Source organism: Athene cunicularia, assembly GCF_003259725.1.
Source record: "Athene cunicularia isolate RWA chromosome 6 unlocalized genomic scaffold, athCun1 chr6_part1, whole genome shotgun sequence".
NCBI lineage: Eukaryota > Metazoa > Chordata > Aves > Strigiformes > Strigidae > Athene > Athene cunicularia.
The window spans coordinates 12,581,026-12,607,109 of NW_020799105.1; the positions used below are offsets into that span (position 1 = coordinate 12,581,026).

At 36.8% G+C, this 26,084-nt stretch overlaps 1 protein-coding gene across 1 annotated transcript; it reads right to left on the minus strand.

The window, feature by feature from the left end:
* Positions 1–223: 223 nt before the first annotated feature.
* Positions 224–24,978, minus strand: PCGF6 (polycomb group ring finger 6). Its single transcript, XM_026851402.1, has 9 exons — positions 24,880–24,978; positions 23,384–23,480; positions 22,749–22,804; positions 21,900–21,959; positions 21,190–21,298; positions 17,467–17,494; positions 14,541–14,639; positions 8,345–8,431; positions 224–1,626 (listed from the first exon to the last, which is right to left on the minus strand). The coding sequence occupies exons 1-9, from the start codon at positions 24,974–24,976 to the stop codon at positions 1,570–1,572; spliced, it is 690 nt and encodes a 229-aa protein (XP_026707203.1). The 5' UTR covers positions 24,977–24,978; the 3' UTR covers positions 224–1,569.
* Positions 24,979–26,084: the final 1,106 nt, after the last annotated feature.

The window sequence follows — 26,084 nt, forward strand, 5'->3', positions numbered from 1 at the left end:
ATTTTAAATTGACTAAAATAAAGTTTATTTCACTGTTACAATATATAATCTCTTATCAACACAACTCACAAAGTGTTTACAAAATAATCTCATTTTCTGCTGCATTTTAAACACTACTTTTATACAAACTTTAAAGGTAAAATAGGAATTTGTAGCTAGAAATGTTTTTGTTACTTTTTTAAAAGCATCACAAGAATTATTTCAAACAAGACTTTTTTTTTTCTTATAGTGTCACATTCACAGACAAAACTGTGTTTATTGTAAAGACCTGAGGAGGAATTCATGACAAAGAATGCCAGTCCTCTTAAGCTGACAGCAAGCAAGTGCATTTGAGCTAGATTAGGTGCTCTGAAACACCTTACAAAGAAATCTCCCTTTCCCTACAGTGACTACAAGGAAGGAGGGAGACTGGTGCACAAGCATGGCGTTCATGAATCCCCATACTGATGACCTAGTATGAAGCAAGAACATAAAACACAAAGCTCTGGTCCTTAATTCTGTGCAAGAAACCATGGAAATCTTAAACATAACAAAATTTGAAGTATTACAGTTGTCACAAAACCTAGTATTTCAATACGTTTAAGTTATCTAATGTCCTCTGTGAATCTGGTAGTAACAGGCAAGTATTACATGAGTCAACCCTGGTCTCCGCTACAATGCAGTAATACACATTAGAAAGAGTGGGAAAAGGTACCATTTTCATGGCTGCTAGAAATATATGTGCTAAAGTGAAAGGATTTATGCTCCTGCCAGTCAAGTCAGTTGACAGATTTTACATGACAGCAGAATCAGGCTGACAGTGATTATTTTACATACAGCAAGAAGGTAGAAAGAGGTGCCACTTTTTTTTTCATGCATAGTTTAACCAGCTTACAGCCAGCTCATCTCCGTTAAGACCAGAGATGCACGATCCACCATTTGGTATAAGACAAACTACCAGCAACTATATTTCCAGTGCAAACAAAATTGTCTTTCTTTGAGAAAGACAACTAAATTTAATGCTACTCCTGAAAAACCAATGTTTACGATGCATCATTTTCTACCTATTTTGGTCTGTATTTCTAAAGTTCCCTTCCTCTCCCCAAATCACATCCAAAGACAGATGATCACAGTACACTTTTTCAGGCAAATGACTGTCTCCTCCCCAGAATAAATTATACTGCCCACTGAAGATCATCCCTGAGAGCACTGTACTAGCTAGACACTTCAAAAGCAAGTAATATCTCATAGCTTGGAGGAAGAAAAAGGCTGTTCATAGCGTGAGATCTTGTGGTTTTAGAAAGAAAAAACACACAGCTACTCTGAGCATTTAAATTCCCTGAGCTGAGTGAAATTGGAAGATAGTAATTTGTAACACAAAGCATAGTAACATCTATAGCTGTACTTAAAGAAGCTGTAATTTTTTACAGTGGTAAAGTCAGACATTAAATTACAAGCATACAGCAGTTAGTGGTGGTTCCTTTTACTTGCTTCCTGTCACAGGAAATACGATGGCCTTCTTTGGTGAAAACAGCAGTGAAGAAGCTTGATGACTTCAGATTCTTTTGCCTTCTGATATCGTAGCAATCTTTAAGCCACAGGTAGTGGCGATACTACCAGGCCATAGTGCAGTACAAGTAAACCATCCTAGAGAGTAGAGAAAGAAACTGTATCATCATACCCCTTCACCTTCTCTGTGAGACGTTTCTGTCACCACCTAGTATGACAGTCACTGCATGGCAGTACCTCAGCTTCAGTTTCACTCACCATTTTATACCATGTCCCTTCCATATGGTGAATGCAGGTTTTGAAATAACAAGGCAAATAATTATTTCTCCCTCTCTTCTTTGAGATAGAGCAGAGTGGTAAAAAAAAGTATAGTATTTGCTTTTATTTTAAAGTTACAGAATTTTCATCTTCATACAATAGGCTCTTGTTTATAACTCATGCTGTTTTCCACATAATACTGTGGGACAGAAAAAGTAATGAAGTAATTCTAGAAGGTGTTGCCAAAAGCTGTACTGTAAGAGTCCAGACTACCACTACATATTTATCAAATAACGAACATATATTTAAAAAAAAAAACCAAAACAACCCAACAACAAAAGCCCTCTATTAGTTTATTAAGTTATGTTTTTCCTCTTCTGAGACTGCTCCACATAAAAAACCTTTTACCTACGAAACAGGACACTTTCTGACTCATCACTCTTGCGTCATTTAATTCACACACAGCTGGTGGAAAGTCTAGCACTTAGTCTGCTTCCACCACTGATCCATCGTGAATCTGACTTGTTGCATTAGACCTATAGATACGGACAGGCTTCAATAACAGTGTTCTTTTGAAGAGAGAACTACATTAATCACAACTGACAGGTTAGAACTTCTACCATATTTTGCTTCTGATGTTTTTGTCTGCTAACATACAGGATGTAAGATAATGTTATATTCCAGAGAAGTTACACAGTTCTGCGCGAGAGGGTATAACAGCACATTAAAGTTAATTACAAAACCAAACAATAACAAGACTTTTATCCTTTACAGGCTCTTTATTCTAATACAGTAACAACAGGAAGTACTCTATTAGTATAAACAGAGTTTTGGAAAAATATAGATTTTTTTATTTTTTTTTTTTTAAAACCCATCATTTGTTATCTGTGTAGAAATGCTTTTCACTGCTTGGTGTAGCTTCAACTACTCAAAAAAAAAATCCGAGCCATTTTACATTGGAGGAAATTTAAGATTAAGAAATTGACCTCAAAAAGACTCAAGAGGACAGAATGTGCTCCTCCACACCTCTGTGATATGCTGCTCTTCTTTCCTTGGGAATTCTTTTCAGATGGTGCCTAGCAACACTTCTGTGTTCTGTCTGGAAGATGACCTCTTATCAGAAAAACAGCCTTGTTTTGCCTCTAATGCCACAAAGGTCTTTCAGCAGAAAACCACCCTAACTGCTGTTGTGTATAATTATTTCACTCTCTTCTACCATTAGTTTCTTTAACTTTGGAGCTAAATGCTGCCACTGGAAATAAAGCTACTGTTCTTGGGGAAGATAAGTGCAGTATGTTATTCTCAATGGAAAAAGAAAGTTGAAGAGCTATGGGAGTTTTCAAATGTGATCATGAAAGAAAACAGATTCCTAATAAAGGAGAACAGATCTGCAACAGCAGTACTTTGATCAAATTAGCCAACATCCTCATTTAGTAAGATCTGAAACTCTGCTTTTGGCTACAGATTTTGTCATTTATTTAAAGAGGAGAACAATATTCTAAGTCAGGAAAAGGCGCCACCAAAAAAGGCGGCAAATAAAAGAAAAGCTTAAAAATTTAAGGTCCTAAGAGTGGCCATACCAGGGCAGACCAAAGGACTACCTAGCCCCATGCTGAAAGCCTAATTAAAAGTACAGGAGAAGGGCAAGTATGCTACTTCCCTATATAATTTTCTGATTCCAAAAAGCTTTTCTCGGGAAGTTCCTGAGCCCCAAGTCAAAGTAGCTTTGTATCAAGTACCTTCTGATGATTTTTCTTTATGAACTTCATGTGTTGCTTTTGAATCTACTAACTTCTGGCATCCACAAGTCAAAGCTAAGGGAAAATCAAACCCAAATGCTTTGTATCACTGGACATGGTGATGTCAGCCCTAAGATCAAGGCTGAAGACCCAAAAAAAGGGTTTAACAGGCAGGCACTGAGAAAAGTGGATCAAAATGTTCTTTTATAAGAACCATCAAAACCAACCAGAAGGGTCATATTGGAAAAGAAGGATGGCACATTAAAACACCTACAGCAGAGACGATGTTCAGGCTACAGCAAATGTACGTGTCCCCTAACTTTCATTTAAATGATTCTTACAACGACATGAGAGCCTAGTATAGGGTAGATGCCAATCAACCTTATCTTCAATGGATAGGAATAAAAAACCCATTTTATTTTTATGTTATTAGTGCCAGCTCACTCACCTGCCTTCACCTTCTCACCCTGTTAATAACCAGAAATCCATTGCTAATTCCTAAAAGGACAGACTAGAGCTTTAACTCATGTACTCAGTCCCTAGCATAAAGCAGGATGACTGCATTGCAATACGAAGACAGGATCCTGATTTGTTCTCACTTCTTGTTAGGTAGCATGGGTACTGTGAAGTTACTCACGAACCTTGCAGCACATAGTATGTTGTTATACCTTCACAAAGGTATGCTTACTTCTTGTGCCTGTTAGCTACTTCAGTAGAAAAAGAAAGATGCATTCAGGCTTCCTTTTTTTGAGAACTGTGGTCAAAAAACAGTTTTTTCTTCTATGTCAGAGTTTCTCAAAGGAAAAGAATATTTACACAGGAAGAAACTGCTACAATGTATTCTTTGATGAATGAGTTTTTAAATGGTACCTTTGGCAGTAGGACATTTAAAGAAATTATCTATCTACACAGGAAATATCCCTGCTGAACCAAAGGCTAAACCCACTGCAATCCTTTCTGTATAAAGAGAAGCTGAGAATTAACCCTGTACTGGCACTGCTTACTCTATAATTATTCACTTTTAAAGTATTATACATTTCTATATATGTTCAGCTGCTTTCTCTAGATAGTGTTCTTAAAAGGAAATCCAAACAGAGAATGAGCTCTCACCGCTTATTACAAATCTCAAACCAGGCTAACTCAGATACGCCCAAAAGGAAAGCAAAACTCTCCAAGTGTTCTTTGCCACACATTTGTGAACCTGACCTAAAAAAAAAAAAAAAAGAATAAAAAAAAAAAGAATTAAAAAAAAGGGAAAGGATTCCACCTGTTATACCCAACTATAAACTTTAGAGCAGAACGGAAAGACCTAAACATCCCATACATACAACTTTGGATATTGCAAGAGCAGCAGCAACAAGAAATGGCCCACTTTCCAAATTCAATATTCCCACAGCAAAGTGTAAAACACTTCCACAGCAGATGTGGGCTAGAGGGTCACAGTAATTAAATTAGATTACAGCTCTTACTGCCCAGCTCAGGAGACTAAAAAATACAATAGCATTGGGTTACAAAAAGGTGAGTTACAAAGGCACCGTTATAATCTGCAAAACCTCTGTGCCAAGGGCCAAGGACATAAAGGAAATACTCTTTTTAGCTTTTCCCATGTGTGAGCTCATTATATCCACCAGTGATGTAGGGCTCAGAGAGCCAGCTTCAGACAAGCCAAAACTAGCAGCTGGGATCATGTTGCATTTGTGCAGTAGAGGGGAGAAAGGTAATACAGTGAAGAAATTATATTCCCATATAGTTAACAACAAGCTTCCTTCCTCAGCTATTTGATCAAACTCTTAATTACAGGCAAATCTCAATGCTTGATAACCAAGTTGAGCTTTTTAAAAATGTCTGTGAGTGTCATTGATCTCTCCTTTCATTAAATTCTACAAGTTTAACAGTATTTTAAAAATCAAGCAAAATTACTTTTTTATATAAATTTTGTGCAGCAACTTCTTTGTTTTTTCCCTAAACAGAGCTAGAAATCCTATCTTCAGCTAATTAGAAAGATTCAACCAACCACTCAATTTCAGAAAAGTTAAAATATCTCGAGGTCTACAAAATTTAACAAGATTTATTCCAGATTTATTTTAGCCTTCTACCAACTACTCAGAAATTAACATGTTAATTGTTTACATTCAACCAATAAAATTAGCTACCTACTTATTCCAATTAAGAAAACCCAAACAGGTTACTATGGGGCCAGTATCAGGAATATTTATTTCACCATCAGATCACACTTGATCTTCCCATGCTTGTTGGAAAGGCACATAGTTACTCAGAACAGCTAAAATCCTGCTAGCTTGCACCCACAGGCTTTAATTTACTAAGGCTCTAAGGCATCACTACACATTGTTACTCAGTAAGGAAAAAATCCCAACACCCAAAATTTTCACAAAACAATCGTACACAACATATGTTACAGTGCACTGCATTGAAAGAAATTTCCAATGTAAATACTGCGGAAGGATGCATGTTAAAATTAATGCCTTTGGCAAAGAGAAACTTATCTGCATTTTTAGAATCACTTTTCTCAGCAAAAAGGGTAACTGCTGACATGAATGAACTCACAAGTGAAAAATGCAATTCAGAAGAGCACTTATTTTTCTCCTCTAACAGTGCCTGTACTCATCTAAATAAAAAACTCCAATATTCCTTTAAATGACTTTGCATTGCATAAGTATCTACTGAATCTATTTTCTTAGCATGGAGCATCTAGAATGAATCTCAAACTGGTAAATGACAGCAGCAGTTCTGAAGTGTTTCAGCATCCTAGTGAGAGCTGTTAGAGGCATCCCAAGCTCCAGCACTTGTTTGGAAAGGCTGGAAGGTTATAATGACACAAGATACCCTTGGAGTTTAATGTAAATCTATCAAGTGTTCCTCTGTAGTTGCACTCTCACTGGGCCAGGACAATCACTCCCCTCATAATGAATTTCAGGCCTTGGTGAAAAAGAAACAACCCTTACAATTTTTAGACTTGATCTATTTTTATTTTCTGGATAATTATCTAAAAACATTTTCCAAAGTTTTTTAATCCTAGAAATGCATCCTCTTGATTTCTGAAAAATAATATGAGACTATAAAACATGAAAATGTCACAATCACTTCAATATCAAAAAAGGAGCAACTGTGGTTTATTGTCAACGTTTCTACTGTAACTATTTGGCATCCTAAGAAGTTTTGTACCAAAATGAAGAAAAATTAAGGAAGTGACTATGAAAGCACAAGACTTCACAAAAACCAAAGATTTTTTTCTGTTTGTTTGCCCAAGAGATAAGGCTTGTGAGAACTCATCACTAGCATACTGATTTTGTAATAATGAGACTTGAAACATCACTGGAGAATGTATCCTGAGACAACTGTCCTCTTTGAGGAGCTGCTGACTGGTACTTAGCCACTAAACATCAATCAGGCAGACCCAATTCTGACAAGAAATGAAACCGATGCAGTTTTCCTTAAAGTGCTTCCCCAAGAGCATTTTTCATACAACAAAAGCTTTCATGCTAAGATGAAGTCTAAAAGCAGGTACCTTGGACTAGAACCCTGGACTGAGAAATAAGTCATGCTCCTGCTACTCACTAAAGCTTTTAGTGGAGGGCACTTACACCACTCTGTGTTGATTGCTGTATTTACCTACAACAAACTCATTATGTTAGAGCAAGTTTTGTTACCAGTGCCAGCTCCTGCCTCATTTCTATCCCCTGCTCCCCAAAGTGGGTTAGGTTACATTTTCATTTTTAATTCATATTATTGTATAAACAGCTAAGATATCAAGTATGCCATTTATTCCCTTTGACCATAGAAACTGAGGTACATACCACAAGCCTCAAAGATTTTTAATGTCCGCCAACACTAGCGCAAACCACATACATCTGCCCTGACTGCAGGATCACTTAGTTACTCAAATCAGATACAGGTGATACAATGTCCAAGATATCTCAAAAATCACCTTTCCACTTCTTGCTCCTGACACAAGAGGCCCACTTGTAGCACAAAATGGCTCAGCAGGAAATCTAAACGTAAAAGACTGTGCACATGTGTGCACAAACAAGTCAAGAGAACTGAATTTGATACTATTTTAGCCCTTCTGCCATCTGCTTAGATTGCTTTCCAAATAAAATACCAATCTAAATACTATTTCTTCCCACTGTATTAGATAAAACATCAGACTTCCAAGTTTAGATTAATATACAGTTTACCATACATCATGATTTTATATCTGTATCTTACTATGTATGCACTGGGCAGACTACTTCATTGATCTTCCTGCACTTCTAAAATGGTGTGACCCTATTATAAAGATGCTTGAAAAGATTCCCAAGGAAATAAAATGCTTATTATTTGCAGAGCCTGCAGCACTTACAGCAGTAAGTTATCAACAAGAAATAGCTGGCTATACACTCACCATGTGACCAGGACTGGTATAATACACATCAAACATATTAACTGCATTGACCACTCTGTATCTTTGGTTTGTGCTTGTATGAGTGCTTATTCCCCTGACCAGTCACAAGGTTAGTCTTATTTAGGATGCTTCAGACCTTTGACTTCTCGCAGAGATGCAATCACCAGGGAGGAAAACAAGAAACATTAATTGAAAGAAAGGCTGGTATAATTTATCACTGATAAGATAGCAACTTGTTTCAGAATAGAAAAAAAACCCACAAAAACCTCATATCCAGAACATCTTCAAACCATTTAACTCATGGTATACTTCTCAACTCTATTTACAATATAAAAAATATTTTGCAGAATCTGGAGAGACTGTCTAAGTGACTTATTCAGACAAGTTGGTTCCTGGTACCTTAAGTGTTGTATTTAGAATAGAAAACCTGGAACAAAGCCCCAGCTGCCACACATACCTGTACTGCACTCTCTCCTATGGCTTGACGAATTTCCCTCAGTGTCTGGTAGTGTTCAAGCAGATGATCACCACATATTATGTCTACCTGTGAAAGAACACAAACATGGTCAAGTTCAACCTACCTTTGGACTAGCAAAGCAGTATCCAAGTCCTTTAATTTGTTTAGAAGAGTTGAATTCTACCATGTTGGGCATTAAAGCCATCTTTACCTTTGTCGTCTAAATGTATTTAGCAGGCACAGAACTACTGTACTGCCCTAATGCCACCCCATGCCTCTGACCTGGGGCTCACTTCGAACAGAGAGAACAGTTTATTGTTTCACTCCCAGTTTGGTGTGTCTGCTGAAAAAAGCTGTTTAGTAATAGCTGTGATGAATTTAATAGGAATTTAGATCACGTATTAAAACTATCCCAAAACATCCAGAGTCATTCCTCAGTTGCAAGAGAGGGCAAGTTGTGCCACTGACAGAAAACAAGCTATTGCTACCCTCATTCTTGAATAAGAAAACACACGAGCAAGTCTGTTTAACATGACTGTTCGGAAGGAAGTGTTTTAATGGAGAAGAACGGCTCAACAGCTCACTGTATGCCACTATCAGCAATTACATCACACAGTCCTCCTTCAAAATGCAGTCAAACTTCTGTGATGCAAGTGAAGGGCATACTCAGCAATTTTAAGCAATGTCCTCTACTGCAGCTAAACTATGTCAATGATGTCTGCAATTCCGGAGGAGGCACTTCTGTTAAGCAACTGCCCATAAAAACAGTAACTTTGGGGAAAAAAAGGAAATCATAACGAGGTATTCTGAATTCCTTGCCTTGACCTTGAAAAATAAGCTTCTTTGTAAAGTTACTTTGAATTTACTGTGCATAATGTAAACACAGTCTCTGACATTCCAAATCAGAGTAGTTAACACAGCACTGTTTCTCTCTCAACAGCAGCTTGGTTACATTTTCCTTATGAGCAATTTCAAGATATGGAAATGAGAGTGCTCTTGTCTGTGAATTACAATGATGAAACCTCAAAATTAAAGTTAAATGCATTGACAATAAGCTGCTCCACGGCCCTCTGCAAAGAAAATGTCTAAGCTCCACTACTGCAGTAGTCAGGAAGCATACTGCAATATCATTACATATTCTCTCGTATGGCCACTTTCCACTATAGGATGCAGTCTGTTCTTCAGCTATTCATTTCCCCTGGATTTATGCTCTTCTGCATGCTGATCCACTATCTCTCTCTTGTTCTTCATTAAAAGATTTAGGAAGATTTATGTCTCATGCTGGCAGACTGTGTTGTTCTGAAAATCAGAAACACAGGAATTCTACTCCTTAAGAGGCTCAAAAAGGGCTAATTTACTTCACCATCTGTATAGTACGAGAGCAATGTAGAATACTCTGTTCACATTAGATTGAATCTTAATGTGCAGAAGATGCAAATTGCTTAGTATTACTTACTCTGCTTTTAGCTTCTAGGAAGAAACCAGAAAGTAAAAACTAATCTGGATGTAACATTAAATATTGATCCATACACAGACCTGTATATGTTTAACATCAACATTTGATGTACTTAACCCAGAATGCAAAAGAAATATATTTCTTTTTCTTTCTGAAAGCCAGTTAGTTATTTCTGCCATTTCCCATGCATTTTAGCCTTTACAGTTATTACTGCAGGAAGACAGATGTCTGTTTTGCTTTCTAGTGAGTTTAATGACTTCTGCTTTATAAGGTTACTTTTTATACCACAAGGCACTGAAAACTCAATCCTGCTCCCACTGAAACATATAAACATAAACATTTTATATATTCTACAGAAACAGAAAAATCTAATATATTTGCCCAACAGAGGATGCAAACAGACATAGTGACAACTACTGACAGTCTTTCAAAAGAGAATCAGAATGCTTGTTTGAAAATATTCCACTGTTGATCCTGCTGCTCCTGTTTCAAATGATAGTCATTAAAGATCCAGTGTCTTCCTAATAAATTGAGAAGAGTTTTCCCCATTTACTGTGTTAAGAATGCTCTGAATACCAAATGCCTAATCTCCTCATTCCAGCACCAAGGTCTGAATTTCTGCCTGCTGATTGTTATGCTAGAATTCAATCTATAAGGACAAGAGAATAAAACATACAATGAAAAAATTCCCAGTTCAGTGTGAAAAATCAGATGCAAAATGTGTCTCAGAGGAATCCTTGTGCCATACAGGAATTAATATATTCCATTACAAAAGAGACAGCAGCAACACAAGTGCTATGAATTTACTACAGCTTGAATTGACTGGTAAAATTGAAGCCAGCTAGTACTGAGAGTTAGTGAGATGGCAGTAAATACCATTTGACTTTTTGCTGAAAGGAAATACAAAGGTGTAACTGCTGAACACTCAACCACTTCTGTTAAAATTCTTACTAAAATAAAGAAGCCTTTTCATTGTGCCATTTATTTTCTTTAGGTGGCATGTTTGTGATTAGAGCTATTCCTCTAAATGACATTATAACAGGCAACTATAAATTAATACTCACTGAGGAAGACAAAGATAAAAATGGAAAACTTACTCATGTAAGAGACATCCTGCATAAGATTCATCCCAAAGGGGGAATGTGGCCCAGAAAGCAGTAGACCTCAATCAATAGTTTCTATGCCAACCCATACTACCCAGGGAAGGACAAGCAAAACACAAAGTTTTAGAGATTAACATGAATATTTGGGCTAGCTATTCAAAAAGCTGGCAAAGCTTCCTATTCACTCTAGCTGCTTTTTACTCTTCAAAGGTGCCAGATACTTGTATTCCAGGGTCTAAGAGTGGCGTAAAGGAACTGCATCAACAGCTACACTGTATGAACACAGAATTTATTCCAATCTTTCCCCAGACTGCTGTTTACACACACACACACACACACACACACACACACACTTTCAGAGTGTCTGATTATGGAACATTTCTATTCCATAAACTCCCTTAATGCATTCAGACCAGCTGAGCTGCAAGTCTTTCACCAGTCCCTCTCATCCTCGCAGAATGAATGGCAAGAAAGGATAATGCTCTGCAGGATGACCTCAAAGGAAATAACACTTTAAAGAAAACCTCTCATTTTCTCCCCACTTTTCAGCAGAACACAAACTCTACAGATGTACATTGGATATTGAAGCCAAGTACATAATGGATTCCAAACACTATACACTGTATTTAGCTCAAATGTTACCTACTTACCTATTACTAGCAATTCCAATTGCTCAAAAATTTTCACCCCCCTCAGTAATTCCAGCAAGAATATTAAAAGAGAAACCTTGTAATTAGAAATATATATAAACAATAAACACATATAGAAAATTAATTGTTGCCCAAAGCATAGGGATCAAAACAAAGCACCAGAAAGAGTAAACTACAGTCTGTCAGCTCAAGTGGTAGATAAAAATAAATGAAGCCTTAACCTTTCAGATAAACTAGGAAATAATCCACTTGCAAACTCAAATACAGAAGTCTGGAAATAATTTGAGGCTTTAGACTAGGAAAAAAGAACAAAGGCTTCAAAACTGCTTTTTAGACTTTTCTATATACTGTCATACAAGTCAGATGTCTTATTTCATTTTCATTAACCTCAATCCAACCCACTTGTGCAAGTTAATGAAGGGCAAATACTAGCTAATATTCCACACAAGAAAATTAAGTCAGAGGTCCAAGTACAGCCAATAGTTCAGGAGAATGAGTAACATATTTATTATCACTTGGTAACTGAATCAGCTTTAACAGGGAACAAGTAAGACATTGTCAAATAATACTTTTGCAGATTCTCAAGCTAAGATGGCATGCTGTAGGAACTGACTGCATTCACAAAATAACCACACCAAGCATCCTTACTAGGAGTTTCAAGTCTCAGGTAAGGCACAGTTAAACACTGTGGCAGTTAAGTTTTCTGCACATAAACATGGGGAAGAATACTATGAATGCAGTGCATTTTAGCTCAATAGTGCCCGAAACGTGTTTCGGAAAGAAATTTCCCAGCTTCCCAAGGAAATCTAGTTCTTGGACTCCAGTCCCAAGTTGAGCACACCAAACTCATGACATTCATATGAAAAATTGATTATTTCAGGTAATGAAGAACTGGAGAGTTAGAAATCAAGACTAAAGAAATAATATGAAAAAGAAAAGCTCGTTGTCCATTTGTCCTTTAACATACTTTGAGGAAGCCTACAGAAAATGAACCACTGCAGTCCTCAACTCCCTTCGAAACTTCTACAGCAAACTAAAAAAGCAGCCAAGCACCATCTACAGTCTTTGTACATACAGTTTACAACCTATTTCCCTAAATTCTTCTGCCTGTGCTAATTCACATTCAGATTCTTCCTAATTTTGTTTTTCAGTTTCTGTTTTATTAGCCATCCTTGGAAACTGGAATAAGACATGATTCATTAGGTTTATTAATCTTCAGTGACATATCTGACACCTCTTTCACTTTCTGCATGTTTACCAACAAACCATCAGCTTCAGTTCTGCACACTACAATGAGAAGGTGACAGCTCAAGACATACACTCCTTTAATCTTAAATCCCCATATGACAAAGAAATGACCAATCAAGATAGGAAAAATACTGCCTGCTTCATTTCCCTAATTCCCTGATCTTTTAAAAATAAGCCTGAATATCTTCAAGAAATGAATCATGATTTGTGGCATGAAAATCAACTACAGGTTTTCAATGACCAAAAAAACCCAAAAACCCTCACTTAAAAAAAAAAAAAAAAAAAAAAAAAAAGAGAGCAGATCAGAGGGGGGGGGAAAAAAGCAGCCCAAGGATCTGACTGTAGAAGAAAGCGGATTTAACATTTCCTCCAGACAGACAGGGCTTGCACAAAAGAGACCAAGAGATTAGCGCAAGCCAATGACTGTGCCTTACTCCAGAATGGCAAACTGGATACTAGCAGAGATAAAAGTAACTGGGGCAGCATCAAGCAACATCTTGAGAAAGGAAGTCTATGAAATCATCAGCTTCTGAGACACAGTAACAGTTACCCATTAACAGTGGATCATACCCTGTCTGGTGAAGTCCAAGCAGAAAGTAACTAATGGTGGAAAAATTCTGAAGTTATCTCTATTAGATGATCTCAAAACTGCAAAATCTGAAAGCCATCCAACACGCAGGCCTAGCTTGATTTTTGAAAGATGGATAACTGCAGTTTCCCTTATGGATGTTCAGTGTTCCTGAAAATTGAGATTCTAATATATTACTACAGAAAACCCAAAGAAACAAAACTATTCCTTCCTCTCAAATAAACAACTCCTCAATTAATGCAAGAAATTTCTCCAGCCTCATTTTGAGGATACTTTTATTTGTTCAAAATATCAAGTTGCCACCACCTGAAAGCTACAGAGACTCTCAACTGAGAGGCAACTAGCAAATGAAAAGACATTACTTCCTGAGAATGATGAACAACTTTATCTGATTTGCTGTGTTACCACTGAAAAGGCAAGCAGCATGAATAAATACTCTTTACGGAGGCACACAGTCAAGCTGTACTGTCTCAGTTGGTTACTGCTGTATGAAAACACAGCCTTAACTCCAAAACCAGCACTTAACTTCCACCATTTGCCTATTCACATCAGTATCAGTTTGGTTTACCAATAATTGATAGCTTTAAGAATAATTTCCACCAAAATGCTTGAGAAATATGAAGTTAAATTCTTTTGTACCATATTCTGCTCCTTTGAATTTTTATTTGGAGGCACATGCCTACATTTGCACTCATACCTTTCATTTCAATACATCCATCCACAGTATAATTCTTTCTTATCCCTTGTTTGCTGCTTCAACATTCAGTTAAATTTTACTGTTATTCAGCTTCTACCTGTCTCTGCCTTCATATCCCCCCACACTCACACGCCTTCCTGTCTTTGCAGTCAGTTTTATCTTTGAAACAACAGTTATCTTTTGGTTTTGAATTTCACCTACTGAAATCTTACATGGCACTTTAGAAACTCTATACAAATATAAGTATTGTAATGAAAATCTAAACATGTTGCAAATAAGTTGGGAGAGTTGTTCCTTGCATATCACATTTCAAACATTTCATTTTCTAATCCTACTGCATTAAAAAAACTAACATTACTTCTAGACTCTAAAGAACAATGGAAACATTCTGTCTGAAGTGCAGGCATTACATTGATCACAGTGAACCTGTAAGTGCCACTACAAGAGGCATACCTGACAAGTAGGGTCTAGGTCCATTTTTCTTCTGAGGAATTTCTCCACATGTCCAATTGTTGCCTCCCCTGAAACACGCACAAACTTCTTCTCCAAAGGCTGAAAAGAATAAATGTAATATTTTAAGGCAACATACATTTTTAGCCATCATCCCTCGTAAACCCCAAACTCAAATGAAAGCTCAGTTGAGGGACACAGCTCAAATTTTTGTACCCTTCTCTACCTTACTTCCAGATTACTCATAGGGAAAGGACTAAATATGTATTAAGACTTCAGGTTCAAACTTCCTGCTGTTTAAAACAACATTTAAAAATAACCAGCTACTGACTTCAGTCCCATTTGACTATGGGAGTACCAGAGAATAATATTTGCTATTAATTCTGCATAGAAATTAGCATCATACAGCACTTTTAGAACTTCTCCCTCCACAAGCATTTACTCATTAGAAGCACATGAACTATTTCCTAAAGTTTCCTTATTTTCCCCAAATCAGGCTTGTATATCATGATTCAGATAACTAAACTATGTAACTTTATAATGTAAGGAACCCTAAGTCCTTTAGCACTCTAGAAGTATTATGACTTGGGCTGAAATCAATTTAATAGTCCATAAAAATCCAGAATCAATTAAAATATACTACTATGGAGAACACAAGGGCAAGACTGGTCTGAAATCTTTTTGTATAATTTTAAAATACTTTCACAGTGACAACAAGACCTTTGTCATGCCAACCTCAAAAATCTTAATGGGTTTCTCTTCTACGGATAAAATTTTAAACAGCCGACTGGCGATATGGGCAGCTAAGCCAAGAAGCACAAAGGCAGAGCAGATGACTGCATTCAGTATGATAAATGGATTACCTTTTGTGTCAATTAATTGGATTTTTATGTTGACTTCTGAACAGCTGGGATTTACTACCCAGGTTCATCATATTCTTTCAATTGAAAGAAGGGTCAGAGGGTCATGACTACCCGTGAATTCAATCATGAATTTAAATATGTATTCATGATAACCATGGTTTTGGAACAATAGTTTCAGAGAAAGGGACAGAGTGAAGCATGGGGTTAATACATGGCAAAGAATTTGAAAATGCTGTAGAAAAATACCAATTAAAAGATGAGGTACTTAAAACTCACATAGATGATATGGAAATCTAAATATGCACATAAGATGAGTGGCACTTTAGTCTATGGATAGTAGGACTATTTGCAGCACAGAACTATTCACTGTGAGTAATGGTGGGCAGTCTTTCATCTTCAACATGCTCAGAACACTAGAGTTAAAGTGAGCGGGAATATTTATGGCTGAGAAGGGAAAAACCCAACCAAAACCCAACCTTTCCTGAATCACAAGCACTCCTTAATAACGTTCAAACCAAGTATCTTTTAAAAAAGGCAAAACTACTCAAATTGGAGTGGCATGTTTCTGAGGAAGTAAGTGTCTAATAAATTTTAGTATTACAACACAAGTTAATAAAATGGCTGAACTGTCCTATAGTCATTCTTGTCTGGCCCAAAATATACATGATAAAAAACAAAGCAGAAAGAAGGGCAAATATGAGACAGGAAGGATGTGAAGTGATACAAGGTCAAGAAGATGAAAAAAAACAGTGTGAAATGTAAGGATAAAAAGAAGAAAAAATGCTGGGTAGGTATGGGGGTGTAACAGATGAAGAAAATTGACTGGAGACATTTTCAGGATCATTGCCCCCCTTCTGCAGATTAATTCTGTTTTATGAAACTATACTGACACTTCAGTTTTCTGTGAAAATTCTTATTTCTGTATTTGAAAGTTTGAAATTGCTTTCTAAACTCTGCCATAGCAAATGTAATTACTATTAAAAAATAGGATGAATAACTGCAATCAAGTCTAACAGTTCAGATTTGTGCCTGAAAATATATTAACTCAGCTCAAAACATGAAGGAATTAGTAAAATGGTACAATCAGGACAATTCATATTTAAGTTACTAATTTTTTTCTTGAGTTCTTCAACAGTAAAATTTTCCTGCTAACTGTACCAGTTAGGTGTCTCATATTCTATTATTCTGCACCATTCCATTTTTTGAGTCTTACAGTTCCAATACAATGAAAGATTAAATGCAACATATCCTAAGTAATTTTAAATTACATCTCCTTCTTGCCATTGAGTAGTCTTGTTTTCTAAATGTTTAGCCAAAATAGGGGAATGACACACTCTGAACATCTCTAACTATAGCATATGAAATCATGAAGCCAGCAAATAATGTGCAGTTCCTCTATGAATTTGTACCAAAGCAGCTCAGTAAGAACTGTACTGGACAAGGAGCCATATTGTTTAGGAAGGATCAGGAACGTTACTGCTTGTTTAGCAGAACAGCCATCATTCAAGACAGCAAACATTGTTAGCAAAAGGCAAGGAGAAAAGAATAAGCTTTCTGCTGGCTAAGGAAGTATATCGTGTTGTCCAGACAATTTGTATATTTTTTTGTTATATGTTTAAGCAATTTATTATACTGTTGCTATACCTCAGGCTACACTTTCTCTGAATAACCTAGGCAAGCTTTCCAGTACAATCAGAGAATCTTCTTCAAAAAACAATATTTTAGACAATATCTATACCTTTGTTTAGGATTCCAGTAAAAGCCATAGTAGTGCACCTTTTGGAGAGATGCAAGAATAACAAGCTCGAATCACCTAGGTGAAATTTCATCAGTAGCATTCCCATTTTCCCAGCAAAATTTTGATTTTTAGCCACAGAAGCATTCTTTTCCTATTCTGTGATGCTATACAACAGTTAGTTGAAAGTACACTAATCCAAGGTTAGTTATTACTATGCTGATGAAAGTTCAGGCTGCACTCTGTGTAAGAAAAAACTAAATTAAATACATTCAGGTTATATATATTTCTGAAGTAAATCATAAGAGAAAAATGCAAATTATATCTGTACCTTAAAATTCCCTGTGCCTTCATTAGCTCTGAAAAACAAGAGAACAGTAAGACAGTCAATATTGCTAAGGTTAAGTTATTAACACCCTCAAGCTCTTTATTATAATTGTGACTTACTGATTTAGCAGTCTAGCATATCAAACTTATTTTCCTAATCAGTCTCTTCCTTTTATTAAAGTTTAATACATTAAGTAATATTAGACTGAGTTTATAGATCTTTCTCCTCTTTATTTGTATTTCATTTTCCTTGTGAATTCAGCTATTTATGACTTTAAAGTTTGTCTACATGAAATGGAAAACACACTCAACACAGCCTAATGCCATTTTTAAACACAATATAACATTCATTTTCATAGAAGTAGGTTGTAGTATTAATGCTGCTTAAGCATTCATACCTCATCATCCCTGATATTTAGAACCTTAACAGACAATACCTAAGAAGTTACTGACAGAACATGCCCAACCACCAAAGGGGCTTTCTGGGCCAGTTTTTGGCTTTCCAGACTTATTTATATCACAGTATTAATGCTAATGCTATACAGGAACTCAGGAAAACAGCAGGTATTTCTCTGAAAGGTTAAATACATATAAAGGTGGCAAATGACCAAATTCCCAGCTGGTTTCAACAGAGGTTCACTGATTGGCACAATCTGAGCATGTGATCTACTACTGATCATCTATACTTCATACTCCATCTTGTAGTACAATGTATAAGTTTCCCAATTAAGCATGCCCAATTCATGACATTTCACTATTTTTAAATTGCATTAGCAAGTATGTACATGAGGGGGAAAAAAAAAAATGCAGTACTTCACTGCACTGGGGGGCAAAAATCAAACATCCCTATAGATCAACCATACTTCTACTGACCATTTGATATAGAAAACAAATGTATTTGTAATGTTTGTGCAGACCACACATTAGCATGGCACTTCAAGTTACTGTAATTATCTTCACCTCTAAATATGTACCAGCTATCAGGCAAAGTTAAGTAAAACAATCATCAAATTCTGCCACTGAAATTAAATTTAAAGTTACTAAGAAACAAACACAGAAAAGCTTTTCCACTACAGCTGTCATTTGCTTTGATACAGCTCCACAGCCGACTAGGTAATATACTCTAAAGACACAATATAGACAGTCAGACTAACAAAGTAACAATTTCTGCTGGCTGGTCCAATCTATTCCAAGTTTTCTTTATCTAAAATGCTTTCTTAATCTCTCATCACCAAGATAAACGCTTTGATTTTGACCACTAAGGAGGAAAACATATTAACCTTTAAACTTATAAAGAATAAAAGAACATCAAAGGTTAAAAAAGCCACTAAAATAAAACGCAAAGTAGGTGCTGTCAAGCCGTCATCCTTGTTTTGTTAGAATCATTCTGTGCTTCCCTCCACATGAGTAACAAAACCCGTGGAGAGTTTCACATAGTATAGATGGTATTTGCACACCTGCTTTGCTGCCAGCACTGGAATGGAAGCTTGAAATAAAGCTACCAGAAAAACAAATACAACACAGATTCAAAAGTCATCTCGTGTCAAAGACAGGCAGATACATGTTTACTAGTAAAGTAAAAGACTTTCACAGTGGAGATCTAAACCACTTTCACTACAGTGAGTTCAAACTGTATCTAATCCTGAAGTCAAGACAACCTAAGGAAGCTTTCCTAGAGTCACCAAGTGTTCCAACCTGAAAGGGACATCCTTGGTACTAAAACCTAATTTCTGTTTTTTGAAGTCATTTTTAGTGAAATTACTACCAAGACAGACGACAGACATTAGGCTGTTGGTATAAAAGCAGGCGCCTATGCCCCTGCACTCCACGTGCTCCCTCTGCCACCTGCTGGTGGCCAGCACAGCAGCGGCTGGTACCCATCACCAGCATCCTCCAAACCCCCATCCAGACGGGAACTTCATGGGATACAGGCACAGCCAAGGCAATAAAACAATCACATATACATTCCTAACCCAACATCAGTGTAGACTAAATAGCATTACATCTATTCTTTTCAACGGAGATTTTAGTCAAAGCATTTTACCTTTTGTCTGTATATATCCATTTAAACCACATTTTACACAATGGGGTAAAAAGCATGCTTGAGTATCAGGTCGCTGGGATCCTGTACTAATTGCATTTGTTTTATACCACATTCATTAAAGGGAAAAAAGCCTTTATAAGTACAATTAAAAATTAAATTAAGTTTCAAGTGTACCATACACAATGGTCACAGGCCGAACAGCTGTGTAACATCTTTGCTTTCCTCTCCTGTTCAACACATGGCTCTTGGCTTTACTGCTCTTAATGCAAAAGCATTAATTTCTTCAGTCTTGTTCCTTCAAAACGTGAACATATTTCCATACCATCCCACTCAGCAGAATGGCAGTATAACACCTTGTTTAAAAAGAGGAACCAAAGACAGTCTGTGTTGAAAGGTAACCAAGAACTGAAAGTGCCAATTTGGGACATCAAAGATTGTCTGCAGAACACTTGATACTCCAGTTTAAGTCATGACTCTTGCTGCTTTCAGCTGTGCTTGTGAACATTCAGCACTTCTGCAAGTCGGGCATAAAGAAAATGAACACCGAAATTAAGTCTGGTATGTGGTTTCACAAGGATATTCTATAATATAGTCAGGCATTGTTCCTTAGAGGTTTAGTCCAAGACCTCTCTTTTCTTCCCACAGTCCCACTCCTTGTCCATTTAAAAGAAATAAAGAAGCTGCATGATGGGCAACATAAAAATAAAGCAAACAAAACAAAAAAACACACATCACCATCTACCTGACCAAAATTTACCCGTGGAGAATTACCCATGGAGAAAATTTGTTCTGTATTCTGAATAAAGTGAGACACAGTGGAGACACTGGACATAACATATAAAAAGACTAGGACATGATGTCTACAAAGAATGAGCTGAATCAAATGGTATGCTTTGCTGCTAGAATTTACCAATTTCTGAGGGCTTGATTTCACATCATTTGTGTAATAGTTTGCTATGACTATGTACTGGAGTTCTCTGAACATTTTGTTCAAAGTCAGGCCAAAAGCTGGCACAATCTGGGTAGAGGGGTCAGAGTAGTACAAAAGTCAAGCCGCTTGATGTTCTGCACCGTGTGGTGCTAGCAGAGTAGTTACAGCTTTCAAACCTGTCTCAGTTACCTTCTCTCAATCACTAACATTATAAAACTGCACATGGCCAAAGCAATACAATTTCTCCTTCTTGTGTTCCTGAAAACAAATCAAGTGTTTGGGCCAGATTTCACCCCCACAATCCACGGCTAAAGGTGACTTCTCATACAAAAGTTTCAGCATAAGCAGACCACATTATTATCCTCACCACTCAGAGGAACACTAACTCTTGATGCTCAGGTTGTAGTTGCAGTCCCTGAGTTACACAAGCAAGTCCTAGCATAGTCAACATTAATAGTGCTGCCACTTACAGGGATTAAGGAAGTCTAAGAGACAAGTATTTCAACATTCAGTTTACTGAGACTACACTACTTTGTTAAATATAAACCACATGTAAGTTTTAAAACTACACTTTTTAGGAAGCTGTTCTCATAGGAAGACACGCATTTAATTATCTGCATCATCTAGCTACGCATAGTTGACTATCACTATTGCACTCAAGTTAAAACCAGCTGCCCATTGCTATTCAAGATGGAGGAAATGCACATTCAGTGAAAACGAAGAGCCAACACTTACATTTGCTCACAACTCACCCGATGAACTCCAGAAGTATAGAGATGTCAAGTTCTGGTGGGATCCGGAACACAGAGCCCAGAACTTTTCGAGGTCTTCCTCTGCTCACTGGAACGGGCTGTGGGACAGCTAAAATATTCAAATAGCCAAAATGCAAACACAACTTGAAATAAAAGCAGCATAAAATGCTAACATGGGCCAAGCAAAACAGATGAGCTCTTAAGGAAAAAAAGCCCGTGCAATTAATCCTATTTTTTTATTACTATATCAGCTCTTTATACATTTCATGCTGTGTATTTGAACCAGCATTTTATCAGCTTTCAGCATGGCATTTCTCCAAAGAGCTGTTTATTTGATAGTAAAACAAAAACCAGAGTAATCCCCCATCTGACAATAGACTTTGAAGTTCTTATTTCTACTCCTTTGTAACATCTATTATTTATTAAGGGCCAGAAAATAAAATTAATGCACATTTTAGATATATTTCTTTGTTGTAGGCAAAATATAATTAAAAAAAAAATCCACCACAATCTGGGTTTAAGTGCTGACAGTTTCATCTGTTTTTGTAAACTGAGAACTGTGACAAGTTACAGTAATCAGACAACCAAGAATCCCATATTTCTAATACTATCTTCTTCAGTTGTGAGTAATATTTCAAGGAAAGCCCTTAAGAATAAATGGTATAGTAAATATTTCCTTAACAGTGTCCTCTAAAGTGATTACAGCTCACCTGGTTTGGGCACTTCTAATCCTCTTTCTTTATAGAAATCATGCATTTGTTTTTTCTCTCCTGAAAAAAAACCACAACAGTACAGAACAGATTGGAATGTTTTTTCAGATGCTGAGAATATTCATAGTTTCCAATGATCAGAGCAGTAAAAACTTTCCAAGTTCCTACAGACCTTCACCATCACTACTATTCCATTTGAGGCTGGGACACTTAAGATATCCAGACTAAGAATTTGTTAGTGAAAACTGGAAGAAATGAGAGTAACTGGGCATAAATCATACTGAAATAGGTGCAAAGACTAGCAGCCTTTTGGCTGTCATGACTCTGTTTTTATACCAGCTATAGTCTGTATATATCCCCTGGATGTGCATATTTCACCCAGTCCACCCAGATGGACTGTGCAGATTCATTGGCTCCCAAAGTTCAAGGTAAATGACATGAGACAGTGAACACATCTAAAATCAGAAAAATAAAAGTGGCACTGAGGAAATAAATACAAGCATTTTGAGAGAATCAGTCTGAGCAACTTTTTTTCAACTGAGCCAAGTGAACTTGAAATTATGTTTTCTGTACTTATACAAAAATATGAGGCATGACTATGAAATATTATCTGGATGCTTATTTGGATACAGCGGCGGCTGTGTTTCATGAGATGGGGTACACACCACTATCCATAATAGCATATAGCAGCCAGAGAGATGCTAGTTGTCACAGCTAATTCATTAAGATTTATACCCAAAAGTTAGAAAACTATTTTAAAGACTCCAGAACAGAAAGTAGGCTTTGAATTACTCTGTTTTCTGTTCAGTATTTTCAATCTCTAGATGGTAATAAAATAAAGAGACTTACTTTCCTCCAAATTGACAACTAATTTATAGACTATGTCTTGCAGTTGCCTGTCCAGTCTATTAAAGAGAAAAAACATAAAGCATTTTTGGCACAAAACTGAATGGTTTTCATTAAATTGTAACAGAGATGAAAACACACTGTTGAAATGTGATGTCCATAAAAAGAAGTGACAGAGCAGCAATTTCATATCTGTCTAAATTCATGCCCTGACAGCAGAGCTCCAACAGAAGTAGCCATGTAAAGTCAGCAGCATTCAAGAATTCATGAACAGTTTGAGAAACTAAAACTCAATTTTCAGAGTTAATAAGCATAACATGCCAACAAAGGTTTGTCTAAAAGGAAAACAAAGCAAACAGTTAAGTTCTGGTATCACCTGTAACACTGAGCAAATGCATAAAAATACCCAGGGCAGGGGGTAACAAGCCCTAGAAAGGGATACAAACTAGGTAAAACAAGAAATTGAGTATTTTTATCTTTACTACTGAGATGAAACTTAAACAAAGAACACAAGGCATTTCTTGTAACTGTTTCTTCATTTGAAATAAGAAACCACTATGTTTGTAAACCAAAACATTTAAAAGCAAGCAGCAAAACTTGAAAAATGTTATACCTATAAAAATGGATAAACTTATTACCTGATATTATAAAGGGGCTGTGTCTGATGTACAACAATATTGCATTTTGGACATCTGTTGCTATAGTAGAAGTGTCTCACTATGCAGCTTTTACAAACTGTAAAGAAAAGAAACCCCATAGAAGTCACATGCCCATGACACAATACCATCCGTTCAAGCAAGAGGAGCAATTACACTCAGGCATGTCAAATAAAATATCTCAGAGACAAAATTAAGTTGTTCAGTTTTCAAACTCAAGTAAACAGCAGCTCTCTGCCTGTACAGGATATAACACTCCTGAATATTCCATTAATCCAAATGACACAAAAGTAGGTGTTCAATGTTGTAATTGTGTTACCCAGAATAAGAACAGAGCTAAAACAACAGAATATTGACTGCTGAAGACAAAATGTTTGCTGAAAAGCACCCTACAAATGTTTGCTGAAAAGCACCCTACAAATTTCAGTACAAGAACCAAAGTAAGAAATTATAATTCTGCCATCTTCATTGTATTTTACATGTACTTTATAAATTTCAAAGGAAACCTAATGCGTGGAAATATTTAGAATAAATAACCTACTATCAAATCAGCTCCATACCAGGCTGAACATATCAAACTTTTCCACAATATTTACCAGGAAACTTCTAAGATACCACCACATTTGCACTTGCAACTTTATGCTGTCCTTACTAACAGTTGTGCATTTTCCTAAATTACAAGCTGCAACAAGTATTTCATGGTATATATCAAACTAGTAAGCAGTGCCCCATAAAAGAAGAAAAAAAAGAGAGAAATAAAAAGGTTTTTCCCTCTGTGTAGTGTATACAGCTGGAAGGAGTAGGATGCTAAGATTCTTGGACCCAGGTAGGAACATGGGTGTGGCTCAGTCAGCTTCACAGGAAGGGTTTTATTACCTTTCATAGAAAATATTTCCATTAGCAATGGAAAAAATATTAACAGAACATAAAGATTGAGAGAAAAAATAACAAGACAAGAGCACTGAAGTCAGTATTTCATTATCAATTGGTTTCTATTCATCAGATTACAGACTAACTGTTCCTTGGGTGCATATAACTGTTTCTGTATCTGAACTGGTACTTCAACACAGCCACTTACTGAATTTTGTGGTTTTACAAGCTCATATCAACAGTGTAAGAAACTCTCTAGTCCATTATGAGCAGAGCCACTCAGCTTTCTTTTCTCAGTTATATACTCAAATTCCTAGAGCCTACTTAAAAAAAAAAAAAAGTATGTAGTAGCTCTATTTTTCTTTTACTCAGGCTTTATCTTTCCCTATATCTTCTTCCCTCTTAACCTGGAAGCTAAACTGACTTAATGATTGATTTCATAGTTTTCTGATGTTTAAAACATCCACAAATATATTTTCGCTAAGGAACAGGATAAACACAACATACATTCAAACAGAAAATTATCTTTGTGAAGCCAGAACATCTCAACAGCTGATTTTTGTTTGAATTTGCAACTAAACTCTTACAATGACAATGCTGATACTTACAGGTGTGCAGACATTCTGTAATAGTTGTAGCATCAATGAAGTAACCTTTGCAGATGGAACACAGGATGTAAGGGGTCAAGTCTGCAAGGTTTATCATACGCTACAAGCAAAGACAGTTTGTAAGAGTTTGAATACACAGGTTAAGCCATTAAATTTCTTGATTGCAGCTTCTAAAATATCACAGCCTTAAACTATGAAAAAAATCTGGATCAACATGTTACAGAAATGGGTTTTTCTAAGTGGTCTACCATTTCTCATATTCAACTGTTTTCTAAAGTTTTTCATCTAGTCTTCTGAATTGACCTTTTTGTAAACAGCAATCCAGATTGTTTCATGAATTATATTTGAAAAGCAAACTATAAACAATCCTTTTGTTGAAAGGCGATAAACTCTTTAACAAAGTATCAAATAATCACCAAGCTTGAAGGGGACAGTAGTAGCAAATACCCTTATTTGAAAATGCTTAGCAAGTGTGTTGGGGCCCCCAGTCAAGATACATAAGTAGTGCTGCATCTTGTTTCTACACATAGCTTGGGATTATACAAATACATACTGAAGCAAAGACATATCACTGCTCTGAATTCTGGTTATAAAGTACATTTATCAGGAATGCATACGTTTCACAACAATTTTCCTGTTGGAAGTCTACTATTTCAAAAAAGAACAAATTTCTTTGACAGCAACGGTCTGACATCTGAGTAACGTTAGATTGCTATGTTCCATTTCCTTGTCTCAAAGCCAGACTAAGAGGCTTTCTTTCCCTCAATGACACCATTCATTTCACCTACGTGTCACTGTCTACCACCCTCTCAGCTACAGCAAGAGTTTGTAAGGACTTAATTTAAATGAGACAGATAAAATTAACGGTTAATAATAAAAAGCCTATTACTATACAGCTTACGTTGCCTAAGCAGGCGTCCAGATTCACACCTGGAAGTTTTCAGAAGTCCCCAAAAGTATGACGTCCACTTCTTACAGGGCCTGCCTGGAAACCGCGGACTTCCGCGGACGCGGGTCCTCGCCTGAAGACGTTGCGCTTCACACCGCGCGGCCTCCCCGCTCCCTCGTGCTCTCCTCACGCTCGCAGCTCCCGCCCTCATCTCGCAGCCGCCCCCAAGGCGCCCTGATCCGCTCCGGAGCCCCGCAGGCCACTCCGGCCGGGGCCGCTCCCGCCATCCCGTCCCCTCCCCCGGCCACGGCCGCCC

Coding starts and splice junctions, on each gene's coding strand:
- PCGF6 (XM_026851402.1), bottom strand. CDS start 24,976: ATGATAAACCTTGCAGACTTGACCCCTTACATCCTGTGTTCCATCTGC. Junction 23,481..24,879: donor TACAGAATGTCTGCACACCT/GTAAGTATCAGC, acceptor TTTTCTTTACAG/TTTGTAAAAGCTGCATAGTG. Junction 14,640..17,466: donor AAGGCACAGGGAATTTTAAG/GTACAGATATAA, acceptor TATTCTTTTCAG/CCTTTGGAGAAGAAGTTTGT.